At 32.7% G+C, this 15,207-nt stretch overlaps 1 protein-coding gene across 1 annotated transcript in view; it reads left to right on the forward strand.

The window, feature by feature from the left end:
• The first annotated feature begins 2,908 nt into the window (after nucleotides 1-2,908).
• The window catches only part of cue (Low-density lipoprotein receptor repeat domain-containing protein cueball), a 56,589-nt gene continuing 44,290 nt past the window's right edge, over nucleotides 2,909-15,207 (forward strand). The window contains exon 1 of the mRNA XM_072523929.1: nucleotides 2,909-3,094. Coding sequence (XP_072380030.1) covers nucleotides 3,022-3,094 — 73 coding nt within the window. The 5' untranslated portion in view covers nucleotides 2,909-3,021. The remainder of the gene's footprint in view (nucleotides 3,095-15,207) is intronic.

A 15,207-nucleotide genomic window follows, 5' to 3' on the forward strand; every position in this document is an offset into this window, starting at 1 on the left:
AGGAAATATTTTGTTTTTTTTCTTATTTCACATCAACCACGCAGGGTTATTAGTGGGATGATAAACACAATAGTTTTAATAATAATCAATATATTAAAATAATTAAATATTACTTAGCAAGTGGAGCAGTTGTTGCAAATTGGTGGTGGATCTTTACCGATTAAAAATTTGTGCTATTCAAAGAGCTGTTCACCTTGAAGCATTGGTTTTGGGTTTAATTTGTTTGCTGAATTTTCCCAGTAATTTTGTCAAATGTTATTGCAATGAACTCTAATCAGATGTTTCATGTCACTATAAGGATATTTTGTAATTTTTGTAGTATCTTCCAAGTTGATACAGCTTGTAGTTGCTAGTTATTCAGCTTTTTCATTTCCCCTGATTCCAGTGTGAGATTGTACCCAAATTAAAGCTGTGTCCTTTCCCGTGCAATGAAGTATTTCTAATTCATTTTTTATTGCTTGTATAATGGAATTTGTTGTATAAATTTGCTTTAATTTCAATAAAGCATTAAGTGAATCTGTAATGATGACGCACTTCATCGTGTTACTTGTTTTGAAAAAGTTAAGGCTTTTAATATAGCTTTGGTCTCGCCTGTGAGTTTACTACAATTTGTAAGTAAGTGTATGCTGTAAGAATTTTCTTCATCAGACTAATAAGCAGCAGCATGTTCATCTAGAGTTTTAGAGGCGTCAGTAAAATTTGTAAGTAGTTGGAGTAATGGGATATGATTTCTGCAAAAAGATGTTTAATTATCGAGAAATTTGTATTTGATTTGGGGTACTTTACCATAAGTCAATGGTCAGTAGGCGGGTTGTCCAAGGAGAAGAAATTGCATTTGTATATGGCAACAGACTAAGTTGATTCATGTTAAAATTTGTGATTTTTATCCTTTCTATTAGAGGTATACAGTTTGTTGTCTTTTTAAAAGAGAGGAAGCCAGGGTGGAAAATTTGAGAGAAAATAGGATGTTGTTTTTGAATTGAAATTTTGGCAATGTAATTTAGTGATAATTATTGTCGCCTTATGTTTGGAGGTGGCTCTTTAGCTAGAACTTGTAGACTACTAGTGGGACTAGTTCTTAATGCACCAAGTGCCAATCTCAACGCTGTAGATTGAATACTGTTAAGCTTTTTTAAGGTACTTTTGCTTGCGGCGTTATATCAAATGCAACCTTAATCTAGTTTACTCCTAATGAGAGATTTATATAAGTTTATTAATATTTTAGTATCGAACTTTATTAGACATAATTTTGAGTATATTTAACCTAGATTGACAAGAATGTTGTAGTTTGTTGATATGCAAGTTCCAATTTAAGGTTCTGGTAAAAGTTAAACCTAGATTCTGATTGTTTTAATAATAAATTATTTAAAGTTAGGTCAGCTGAATACCGACATCTGTTTTTATTAAAAATTATGTATTGTATTTTTCTGTAGAGAAGTTAAAGCCAGTTTTTAACGACCAACTCAAGCAGAGTTAAAAAAATTGTAAAATTTTAGTTGACGATTCTATATTGTTTGATTTGGTATAAACGACGATGTCGTCTGCATAAATACTGGCTTTAAAAGGTGCTCTATTTTCATGAATAACACTATTGATAGCAATTAAGAATAATGTTGGACTTATTAAGGAACCTTTATCCCATTATCTAATGTTTTTGTTAAGCTTCTAAGGCTATTGATCCTAATTCTTATTGATCGATTATTTAAAAAATTGTTTACAAATGCTAGTATGTTACCTTGAATCCCGTTATCGCTTAGATTTTTCAAAATGCAGTGTCTCCAAGTTCTCTCAAGAACTTGGCTTATATGAAAAAATATTGCAATCAGTTTTTGGTTGTTTGCAAAAGCTTCGTAAAGTAACATGGTTATCTGACGTCGATTTGCTTCTTCGGAAGTAGCCAAGTGCCATATTAGACGAAGGTTTAAAATTTTTTTCCAAGATTTTACACATACTACAGGTAAGCGAGATGGGACGGTAAGGAGTGGGCTGTGGGCTTATCTTTAGGTTTATTTGGCTTGATGATGGAAATTATTACTGCCTGGGAAATATTTTAGTTAGCAATGACCTTTTTTAATTGAAATCTTGATGACATTATTATTCATTTAATTTGATATTAGATTGTAGATGGATTGTAGATTAAGATATATTAAAAAATGATCATAAGAGTCAGAGTACCAGATCATACTTTATAGTTACTTGGTTTACATGCAAGAAGTCTATTATTTCAAAAATTTAATGAGTGACTGTAGATGGTAACTGGTATTCCCGACGGGCAAAATTACTAGTTACATAAAGTTTATTTACCACACCACCAGGAGACTTAAATCTAACCTCAAAATATGACGACAAAAATAGTTTTATCTACATAGGTATTTAATAGCGGAATAATAATAGCTGCTCTAATTTTTTATCGTAATCATTTTTGATTAAGTATTTGGTTTAAGTTATATTAGAAACAAAATAAAATTCGCAATTTTAATTTTATGGAATCATTTGAATGAATCTTTTTTGCCGTAATAATCGTTCTCGTTTTTTTAGGAATAATGTCAAATTTATTTTTAAAAACAAATATTAATTAACGCTGTGACTTTCAGTCTCTCAAATGAGTTTAAGGTGCCATAGAAAATAATCATTAATTCCATTATTATTCAATCAATTACCATCCATTTCAACATTATCTTCATTTTCTACAATAAATTTCTTCTTCATTCCCGTCGTTCGTTAACTTAGTCACGGCAGAAGTTGAAAGCCAACAAGGAGTGCTCTACAACCGAACTGTAAGCCCAAACAAGTATTGAAGACGTTTAACCGCAAATTATACCAAGCTTACAGTTGAGTAGCTATAACCTCAAATTCAGAACTAGTTCACAACAGAACTAATATAAAGCTGTCTATATAAGAGAATTTATCCAAAAATTGGCAGCTTTTGCTCGGAGTTAGCCGTGCGGATTCATGTGCCTTTAAAACAAATTCGTGTCGGTTTTATTAAATACCTAATATTTATCAAAAAGCTCAACAAATATGTTTAAATATTTAAGTTTCGTTTTGTTTATTGTGGGCATACATCATACCCAATGTCAAAAATTGAACTGGGGTGAGTAGACTTTTAATATTTTTGAAATTGTATCAATTTTCGCGCGCCATCAATGGATTTGGATTAGTCACGTAGACCCTGGTCAGGCTGTTATTAATTTTCGTAATTTTTCATTCTTAATTTTTTATTGCTAAATAACTAGTCGGCTGTTATGTAATAGGAATGGTGTTATGGGTCGTTAAAATGTCATTTATTAATAGGTGATATTTAACTGTAATGTAGTTTTTACCACTATGGAAGTACTTTAAAAATTTGATTCTTAAAATATTTATAATTAAGTATGGAAATTTGTCGAAAACGAAAATTAAAATAACAGTAACACTAGTAGAACACAGTATATTATATTATATTTAACTGTTTGTGTTTTTTACAAAATAATATAGTTTTACAGTACAGTAGCTACTATTTTTGTATTATTACAGGTATCTTTAATGGTAATTTATATACGTTTGTTAGGTTAAAACCTATGCTGATAACTTTTCGAAATACATATCTAAACCACAAATGTGGTTTCAAATTGTGGGAATCAATAAAACTAGTCAACTTTATATTTTTATATAAAACTTTTATGTAATAAATGATAATATCATTCATATAAAACAATGCAAAATTATTAAATAACCGATTTTTAATCAAACAAGATAATACTTATTCTGATTATTAATATTGTATAGTGCATTGTAGTAATTTATTGATGTATGACAAACATTGTGTCTTGCCAATACTCATGTTACATAAATTATTGAAGTTGTTCTTTATGTAATGAAGGACTAATCGGCTTAAAAATTACTACATATTACTTTTTTAATTTTTGAAGATTCTATACTTCAATTAATTTTTTAATCTTACAGCTTTCTAATACCCATATTACAATGAAAGTTAAGAAAATTGCAAAAATGATAAATTGTGCACGCAATTATAATTATTATATGTCAACCTTGCAGATTAACATTCGTTATTATCGAGTAGACTGCTATATTTTTTTACGACTATTACTTTAGTTAGGCGGATTGTTATAGTTTAAACCTTTTTTTCTATGAATATTTTAATACAATTCATAGAACTGGCATAATTAATCATCATCATAAGTTTGTCCACTGCTGGATGTAAGCTTCTTTCGAATGCATCCATGTCTCTATCCTGTGCACTTTGTACGTATTATCTAGTTTTTATGCATACTTTGTAGATCGTCTTTTTGGAGGACTAAGACTCATTTCATATCTCACTTAATTTAATATTAATACCCTATTTCTAACGGCATTTTCCATTCGATATTTCCTTTAATCCATCTATTACCGTCCATTGTCGCGACATGACTTGCCCCAATTCCATTTTCGCGTTCTTATTTTTCTACAGCATCTTCGGATTTCTGTGTTTGGAATCCGATCTCTTAGAGGTAGGCCTAACATTGATCTATCCATTCCATATTCCATGGTCCGTATTTTATTATCTTTTCTCTTTACCAGTGTTGGCATTTCTGCACCGTACGTGAGGATAAGTAGGACACATTGATTGACAATCTTTCGTTGAAGACACTTATGAGAACTAAGTTTGGTAGACTGTATCAATTTATTTGAAACTTACATCTTGTCTAATATCCGATTTATCTGTTATAATGAAATCTACCACATTTTTGACAGTACCGTTAGGATTTGCCAATGTCCATTTTCTGTGTGACTTTTTTATTGAAAAAGATGAGAGACCATGTTGCTGAATATTATAGTCCAATAACCCACGTTTTTTACCTACTCATCTTATTTTTTACCTATCTTTATGTTGAAATTGTCAACAAGCATTGTATAAAGAGGGCTTCAATTATATCGCTGTAGAAAAGTTATGGGTTTGTCGTCATCAGAACTTGATGTGGGAGCATACACTTGTATGATTTTGACGTTATATCTTGAATTAGCCAGTGGTATATTAGTTTTTGTTTCTCACGTTGTAACCAATACCCTCATACCTGATTGTCATCCCTACCGGAATATTAGAGACGATTTTCATTTACTGTATCCATATAACTCGCTCCTTTCGATCTTATGTCACTCATTTCAAGCATGTCCCATTCTATTCTCTTCATTTCGTTTATATGTGCCAGTTTGCCGCTTCTGCTTAGATTTTTAACATGCCAAGTAGCGATTTTTCTTGGCCTTTCGGGAATTCTTTGCATTCCTTGATGATTGAACGCTTGCTGGGGACTAGGAGCTGAATTTCGCTTTTGAATGACCTTAATATTTTCTTGGGAAATATTAATGCAACGGTTTGCCAGGATGCCATTGATGATTGAAATACCCAGAAATTTTGTCAACGATCAAACGAAGAAAACTCGAATATTTGGGTCACCTGATGAGAGGATATAAATACGCATTACTTCAAAATATAATGCAAGGAAAAATAGAAGGAAAACGGAATCCAGGCTGTAGCAGAATGTCATGGTTGCGTAATTTGAGAGAGTGGTTTGGCTGTACCACTAATGAACTCTTTAGGTCAGCTGTAAACAAGGTCAGTATAGCCTTGATGATTTCCAATCTCCGATAGGAGTGGCACAAGAAGATTTGAGAAATAAAACAACGAAGGAAACAAAGAAAATCTTGATAAATATTATGCGACTAATGCTCCTTCAGACTACTCTGTCAAATTTTGGTTATGTGAATTTTGTAGTGGTCGTATATCTACATTGGATGAACCACGTATTGGAGGGCCACCAATGCAGTTACACCGAAAAATGTGAAGAAATTATGAAATGGACTTAGCTGATTGTAAAGTAAAAGTGCGTGAATTTACAGAAACCACAACAATTAATAAAAAGCTCACTAGTCATATTGTGACCGAAGTTTTGAAAAATTATCCTGCGTTTGCTGACCATTGACCAAAAATATGATCTGGTGACCATTTCTCAGCAGTGCTTCAACCTTCTGAAGCGCAATCTAGCTGACTTTTGACGTCGATTGGTAACCTAAGATACGATCTAGTGCCGTTTTGGCATTGTCTTTGCGTTTGTTTTTTGTCTTAAAATATTCGTTACCACCTCCCCTTTCCATCGATACCTTGCACGTTGTTGTACGTTGAACCGTTTAGACGTTACAAGCTAGTGTCCTTTTGGCAATACGCCGCCATGTTTTTTTTCTGTCTCGACGTGTTCCCCGTCTCCTGCCTTTCCAACGAGCCCTCTTATGTGACGATCCGATGGGCCGTCGCGCCGCTACCACAAAATGATCAGAATGGACCTTAGAATTTCTTATGGAGATTTACATGCGCAAATGACCTGTTTTGTGCTCGCAGCCGTGCTGCCCTTTTGGAACCAGGATCCACCACTACACTACACGACGGCGGACTGAAATCGACAAAGTGACTCAATGAGTAGGAACAGTTATGACCACGGTATTTTGGGTGTGTTTGCTAAAGGTGACGTTAATGAACCACCAACACCAGAGGTGACGACAAACGAAGCAATAAATATTGAGGAGGAAGAGGTAAAGGAATCATTAAGGAAATTAAAAAATAGAAAATCACCATGAAACGACAGAATATCGAACGAACTCCTAAAGACCGGATCAAACAACTATTAAAACTAATCCAAAAAATAATAGAACAAAACAGAATTCCTCAAGAATGGAGATCAAGCATCCTAATACCTCTCAACAAAAAGAGAGATAAATCGGACCTAGAAAATAACAGAAATTAACACTTAAATTAACAACCAAAGTGATAATAAATAAACTGAATGAAATTATAACACTAGCAGAATAAGATTTTTTTTCGGGAAGATCATGCACCGACGCTATATTTATAATGAGGCAAGTGCAGGAGAAATCATTAGAATACAACAAACTGGCATATCTATGTTTCGTGGACCTTTAGAAGGCATTTGACCGGGTCAAATTAAAGGACGTTATCCACTTATTGTACAAAAGAGAGATACCTCTAGGAATAATCAAAACGCTCGAAAATATCTACCAAAACAACTCAATAAGAGTAAAATTAGTAAAAGTAAAACAAGTGATGGAGTTTAAATATCTAGGCCTCACATTATCTAACTAGGTACGTAAAAACTCGAAACTGAAGTGGAAGATCAAGTGAATACAGCAAACGGAGCCGCAGGCTGCCTGAGTGAAACAATATGGAGAAATAAAAATATCGGGAAAGAAATGAAAGGCAGGATTTACACTACAGTCATCAGAACAATAATGACATACGCGGTAGAAACACGATCTGACACAGAGAGGACAAAAAGGATGTTAGAAACAGCAGAGATGAAAACACTTACAACAATTGATGATAAGACACTATGGGACAGAGCTAGAAGTACATATTATATACGGCGTAGATGCAAATAGAGTAGTAAAGACAGCAAAAGACGTTTCCACAATCGGAAGAGGATCAGTAGGAAGACCACGAAAACGATGGAACGGCAACTTACTGGAGGCAACAGACAGAGTCATGTCTACATAAAAAGGAGAAGAAGAAACAAGCCTCCTCCGGCTTATTCTCCAGATTTTCCCCTTTGATTATTATGTGTTCTCAAATATGAAGAGATGCTTCGTAAATAAAAAAATATCTCGAACGAAGAGATATTCACGAAATAAGCACCTATTTTGTAGATCTTTGTATTATTAGGTCGTATAAACAAGTTAAAAAATCGCTGTCATCGTTATATTGATCTAAAAAGGGACTATATTGAATAAAATAAAATAATTTTCTGGAAAACATATTTTTTATTTCAAATATTTGTAACTCTTTATACGATCGAGGCATTAGACTTTGCTTCACTTTTCGGAAAGTTCAATTTATATTTTATTGACCGCAGCTCTATAAAAACCGTAAAATAATCCAATAATTAAATAATTCTACAAATGCATAATTATTTGCAATGTTCAGCTTTGATAAACAAATATTACAAGGTGAATTTTGCATTAATGCAGATAATATTCGCCAAGTTAATGAATCTTTTGTAACAAAAACTTAACGATTTTAAAGGAAACATTAATTTTAAACCTTGGAATGTCTGGCGCAGTAATCTTTTTCTTGAAAATATTAATCTAAATTGAAACATTTTTTTTTGTTTTTTTCATGATCTGTGAATTTAATATTAATAAATCAATATCGTTTCGGATATCCCCACATCTACGTATTGGACTTTAGTGACCTTCGAGTTTACCTTTTTTTCGTAAACATCTTTGATAAGAAATTGAAAATATTATTTGTTATTCTATAATTTAACACATTTATAAATCGTGTTATCATATTCTTCTATTATGTTGTCTTATATTTTACCGAAATAGTTCGCATCTTGAATTGAGGCGATAGCTAGAAGAAGGGCCTATCTGCTAAAACTGAAGTTTGAGAAACAACCATTCAAAGATTTAACATCCATGCCTAAGGCGAACCAACATTTGTATTGTTTAAGTGTTAGTCTTAAGTATTTTCGATCCATTGGTAAAATAATAGAGAACATCTTTATAAAATATGTCCTTTTTTTCTTTTCAAATGAAGAGTATTAAAACACGTTTACATAAGCCCTTCTTATGGAGAACACATTTGGCAGATTAAAATGTTTTCTGCAGAAGAAAGGCCTATAAATTTTTACTGTTGTATAAGTATACTTCTTCTTTTTCACTGGCTTTACAACTCGGCGTGAGCCTTCGCCGCATCCACTATCGCCCTCCTACGATCTGGCGCTTCTATTTCCCATTGTTGTATCCCAATTCTAGATAAATCAGCTTCAACAATATCCTTCCATCTTTTTCTCGGTCGGCCTACTGATCTTCTACCATCTGAACTTTCAAAAAACACCGTCTTTAACAGTCATCCTCTGATCGTACCACGTGACCAGCCTTGATATGTCTATGTTTTCAGTTCCATACAGAGTCACCAATTCAGCATTGCGGCGTCTTCTCCAATCCCCTGTGAATTCATCTCTTTGAGGGCCAAATATTATACTGAGAACCTTTCTTTCAAATACTAGAAGCTTAATGATTTCCCGCTGGTTGAGAGTCCATGTTTCACTGCCATATGTAATAATTGGGTGAATAATCGACTTGTACAGTGTTAATTTAGATTTTCTTTTTAGCAGCTTCGATCTTAATAATGTTGAAAGGGAGTATAATGCTCTATTTCCCGCAGCTATCCTTGTTGAGACCTCTTTTTCTATGTGGTTGTCTGCTGTGATTATCGCCCCCAGGTATTTTTCGAAGTTGTGAGACTGTAAAAGACTGTGTGTGAGACTGTATTTATTGAGACTGTAGAGTTGTATTTATTCGGAGACCCAGACTACCTCACGTTTCTTGTAGAATGCGTGATTGCATCTATATCATCAGCAAAGGCCAGCAACAGTTTTGATTCTTGATTAGCAAATCCTCCTGTCAGCTCAGACGATATTTTACTTATTGCATATTCTAAAGCAAAATTGAACAGCAACGGTGACAAGGGGTCCTCCTGCCTAAGTCCTGAATTGATACCAAATGGCATCGATGTTCTGCTTCCTATCTTTACTTGTACATATGAGTACATTTTCTTGGTATTCCCATTTCTAACATTGCTATCCACAATTTGCTTCTTTTTATGGAATCATATGCTTGCTGCAAATCTATGAAAATTTGGTGCACATAGTTTTTCCGAATATGGTGTGAGTCTCTTTAGCAAGATAGTTGATAGCACTTATATGATGTGCTAATAAGCGATATGCCTCTATAGTTTCGGAATTGTTCTATTTGTTTCCTTTCTTATATATGGGAATTATAACGCTTCCATTCCATTCTTTAGGCATTTTCTGTTGTTGCCATAAGTATACTACAGTTATATATTATAGTATACAAAGGTTTAAAATAATAATCAAGGTCTTTGTACAACAAGAAAACTTTTATTTTGTTTACACTACATTATATTTAATATAATTTTATGCTACATTTCCTCACCATCTGAGTCATCAGCACTACTCTCATTTTATTGTCCTTTTCAGCCGGTGTGCTTTCTTGAAATAAAAGTTTATGTTTGAGGCAGAAAGAAGGAGTTTGTCTGCACTGTACGATTTTTTCTAGGTAGACGGCCTGTCTTATAACCCCAAAATTTCTGTCGCACTGACTAAAGGAGTGTCCACGAACAGGATAAATATGTGTCACTTCGACTCTGCATAGTTTTGATATCCAAGAACAAAACCGTAATAAAGTCTGATTTTTATTTTGGCCTCCAGAAGAACAATATGCTTGGTATTGGATAATCTGCTAATTTATTGCCAAAATTAAATGGAGCTTCGCGGGCCACACTGCTAGACAAAAAGACCAACGTTGGAATACTACAATACAACATTGGAGACCTTACGAAAGTAAACGACTAAGAGGAAGACCACAGATGATATGGGTTGATGATATTAAAAGAATAGCCGGAAGAAATTGGAAATACATATGTTGCAGACCGATGGAAGGAGTTGGGAGAGGCCTACGTCCAAACATGGACAACAGAAGGCTAAGAAGAAGAAGAAGAAGCTAATTTATTGTGAATACAGCCAAAGATGAATGAAACAACACTACTTGCTCCCTTTTTCCATTCAGATTCTATAAAGGAATATACATAATATGAGGATCCATCATTATGCAGCACGTATATATTACGTATATATTGAATACGTACATCCATAAAAGTCTTTTATAGAACTGTTTTGTTATGCTGAGCTTTGGCAACCGTAGATTTTGTGCGTAATCAAATTCCAGGACAAGAATGCCACTATCATCTGTTGTTATTCTCAAGTAATCATTTTTTAGCTTGGAATATGCCTCGAGTCTCTTTTTATGGAGATTGTAATCAACACGGCATTCATCATTCCGGTTCTTTTCTAGTTTGATTTCACACTCACGACAATAATCACATGTGTCAGTCTTAGGTTTTTTGAACGTCAAATTAGTTTCTCTGAAAAACTTGAAATATGTCTTGTATTTCAGGATAAGATTATTCCCAGTAGTGTCTTTAAACAACTTTTGAAACTGCTCAAAAATGTTCTTAATCATTAGGTCTGGGTCGTCGAAGGTTTTTCCAGGTGTATAATGACTTGGTTTATCTGGAATAGATTTTAAATGTTCTAAAGCCATAGAATAAACGTCATCTGAAATTTTTCTTTGGCTTCCGTGCTTTCCACGTTTTTCATCAAGTGGAGTTTTCCCAACAATTTTTTTTGTAATACATATTATTACACGCTTCACTGTACTTGATATAAGTCAACAAAAAAAGAACGGCACATGGACACATCACAACCAGAAGTTTTAAGCTTGTATTTCCAGTGATACTCTCTGCTAATTTTGGGATTTTCTTTTTCTATACCTTTCTGGAGGCTCCCCTAATGCCATTCCACCTACTAGAAGAGTGTATTATTCTTTTTTGAACCATTATCATAAAAAGCGTCAAAAAAACGATTTTGATCTTGCGAAGTTATTTTTGCAAAATATTTTTCTACGCAACACTTACGGACAACAGAAAATACCTTACTCTGTATAGTTTTTCCCGTAAATTTTGACACATACTCCTGTCCACTCTGTCTCTTAGATTTTGCCACGTTTTCTTTCCAATGGTCTTTCTGAACATTTTTCTTTTTGGCACCTTTTGACACTGTCTTATCTAAACTAGCTTTACGACTAGCCATTGCTTTAAAATACACTTAAACTTACAGTTTAAAATGAAAATCTACAAAACGACCAATAAAAGTATATGCTGCAGAAACATTTACATTAAGAGCAAGAGAAGAAGAGCAATTGAAAGTTTTTGAGAGGAACATTATCTTAAATAGAGAAAACGAAGAGAATGCAAGACAATGGATGAATCACGAAATACAAGAATGGATGGGTCAAGAGAACATAGTTAGAGCAATAAAAGCACAAAAAATTAGATGGTATGGAGTATGGGCACATAATGAGAAGAGAGAAGAGCAATCTGTTAAGAGTTATAACGGAATGGATACCACCAGGTAAAAGAACTAGAGGCAGACCTAAACTGAGATGGAGATGGAGACAGACAGATGGAGATGAACCAGAGACAGACAGAAGTGGAAGAAGACTTAAGGAATATGGAAGTTAGAAATATAGAAAGGACAATCAAAGAGAGAGAAGAATGTAGAAAAGTAGTGAAAACAGCAAAGTCACACCAGAATGGGATGATCCCCCATACACAAAAAGGATCTTCAAGTGAAAACAGCTTCAGTTTCTTTTCTTGTCTTTCCACGGAATTTCCATCGCTTTGGCTTTTCCTTCCATCATGTGCACTATCCCATGTTCTCCGTATATTGCTCAAACGACTCAAACTAGCCAGCTAGTTTGAGTCTAAACGTTGAACGAACTCATCCCAGCATTAGTTCCTATGTTGTTGTAGCTGTGATTTGAGTATTTCGTATTTCAACATTTTGCAGAGTAATCATTTTCTTTTTTGATACCATATTTTGCACAATATTTCAAAAAATTATTGTCGAGTTCGGTTATTGCTCGTCGCGTGTTCTCCGATTTATTACCTGTTCATACATAACTTTTTATGAGTCATATCGTTGGATTGGATTAAATTCGCAGTAATTTGAAGGTAAATCGTAAGTGTGAACGTCCATGGAAGTTGCAGATATTTTCTATCACGAACTCGTTTTGTAATTAAATGTTTTTATGTATTTTGAGAACGATTTCCGAGTTGAAAATATGTAAAATATTTTCAATTATAATTGTGACTTGTTTCCAAAAATAAAGTAGTCAAACAAATGCTTTTATGATCTGTAATAACTCTTGTTGTCGGAATTTCTTTCCGAATACTAACATTTCAGTTTTATATAAACTGTAAGTTGTCTTCTTTTCTCAAATTCCATACAATACTCGGAAAAAATATACTACATGTTCCTAATTATCACAATTCTTTTTTGGAACAAAATATTCAAAAGTTTCCGTGATGTGTTTTTTTGAAAAACCCCCTTTTTCATGGTGATTTTTTTTTCTATACTTATGCTAAGGTCTTTGTTAAAACATTACTTTTTGATGAACAAAACGCAAAAAATTACTTTGTCATTTGAATTTTTGCCATTTTTTTTTTTGATAATTTGTTTAAAATTATAATAAAATTAACAAAATTATTAGACAATTAAATTGTGTGAAAAAAAAAATAAATAAGAAATTATATTTAACAGTTTAAAAAATATTATTTTCACACTGTACACTATGAAAAGTTAAAGATCTATGTAAAAAATTAGTAATGTTAGTAATTAGTAAGTTAAAAATTAGTAATATCACTTTCTTTTCTCAAAATTTTCTAGTTCTTTTGAAGTACGTCGACCTGATTACTTAATTGTTCAAATAAACACTCCGAGTTTGAGACTACATTATTGTCTCTTCGTTTTTGAGTGTTGCCTTGTTAAACAATGAAAGAATTTTTTTTTTGATAATCTTTGCCGTACAATCGAATAGTGTAATTTTTTTTATTTTCTATAATTTTAAACGAATTACAAAAAATCATTCACTCAAACGAAAAAAAGTAATTTTTTGCGTTTTTTCAATTTTTATGTATTTTTTTCAATAGGAACAACGTTTTTTGATTTTATTAAAAAGTAGAGGTTTCAACTATTAAAGAATGTTGTCAGCAAGTTTCATCATAACTGAATAACTTTAACAGAAATGAGAAATAAAAAACGCAAACATAGACGATTTTCTTCATTTTTCTCGGTAATTTTGAGGTTATGTTAAAAATGTATTAATACTTTATTATACAGGATATTCGAAGAGGAATTCGTTTTTCATATGTTTAACTGCAATTTGTATTTGATATGTGTGTTTGAAGCAAATTGATACACATTCCAAATTCATTTCCAGAGAATTCACACTGTAAATTTTACACTTATGATTATGATGTGCTCTAAACATGATAAGTTTGTTTTATATTTATATAAATGTACAAGTATTCACTAATAGATTACTTGGGCATATCCGTAGATAAGTTGATTACTTTGTAGCATATAATAACAACTTAAGTGCATATTTTTAATGCCTTATCATTGCTTAGAGCTCAAATTACTGGTCTACGTGACTGTTTCACACCTTAAATGAAGTGGGAAAATCAAGACATTTAGCTTTGTAATCACATCCTTGTTTTTATTTTTACTTATAAATACACATTACCGGCTTAATGCCAAAACAGGGTAACTCTACTTTTTTAAATTTTGGAGAAATCTACGTTTTAAACTGAAATCGTCTGATTTTAAAAATAAAAAATATTAAGTAAATAATATTTGGGATGACTCCTGATTGGAGTTGTAATAGATCCTGTTTTTTTTTAACTGATGAGCCCAAGAAATATTTATTTCTTTGTATCAGAACTGTGATCGTACCTGTAAAACATAATGCCTGGTTTGGATTTAAATATTTCCATTATTTTATTTGTAGTTAGTTAACTTTTTCCCCATTATTTGTGTTATAATTTTCATTATTACCTTTGACAGCGTCTCTAAGTCAAAAAAAGTCCCTATACTTAAGTTCTTCTACAATTTAGATCTACACGGCCTTGCCATACGGAAAATATTAAGCTAGTCATGCATGGTGTAAACTGGAACATACTTTTTCGCTTTTTTAATAGCACTATGAATACTATCTAGCCCCATATAGCTATGTCCACTCTCGAGAAAATTCTGTTCTATCACAGATAAGATAAAATTTATTTGTATTAAATACATAAGCAAGGCAGTAATATTCTGATTGCGATTCTGTTCAATGTAGGTGTCAAAGAAAAAATAGAGTTTAATTACAGCTGTATTTTTCGATATACCTTGATAGACATGTACCGATTCCCATGCATCCTCATTTTCCATTTTGGTTGTCCATAAAAAACAGTGAGTTTTTGGTTATTGCCAACTCATACACCGTTGTAGGTACGAACACCTAGGCTATAATACGTCGGACTTACATCACTAATTGGAATCTGCAATATGTTTTGAAGATCGAAAGTGCAATTTCTTACCAGATTCTTTTTCTCATATTCAGCTGTTTTATATAACACATATTTGACTTTGATCTTCTTCCAGGATCAAGAAAGACATATTATAATTATTAGAAAAGCTTTCAATATGTTTTTAACGACTTTTAAATCAGAATCAGTTGTTTTGTTGTAGGGTA

The sequence above is a fragment of the Diabrotica undecimpunctata genome, chromosome 2 (genome assembly GCF_040954645.1).
Source record: "Diabrotica undecimpunctata isolate CICGRU chromosome 2, icDiaUnde3, whole genome shotgun sequence".
Taxonomy (NCBI): Eukaryota; Metazoa; Arthropoda; class Insecta; order Coleoptera; family Chrysomelidae; genus Diabrotica; species Diabrotica undecimpunctata.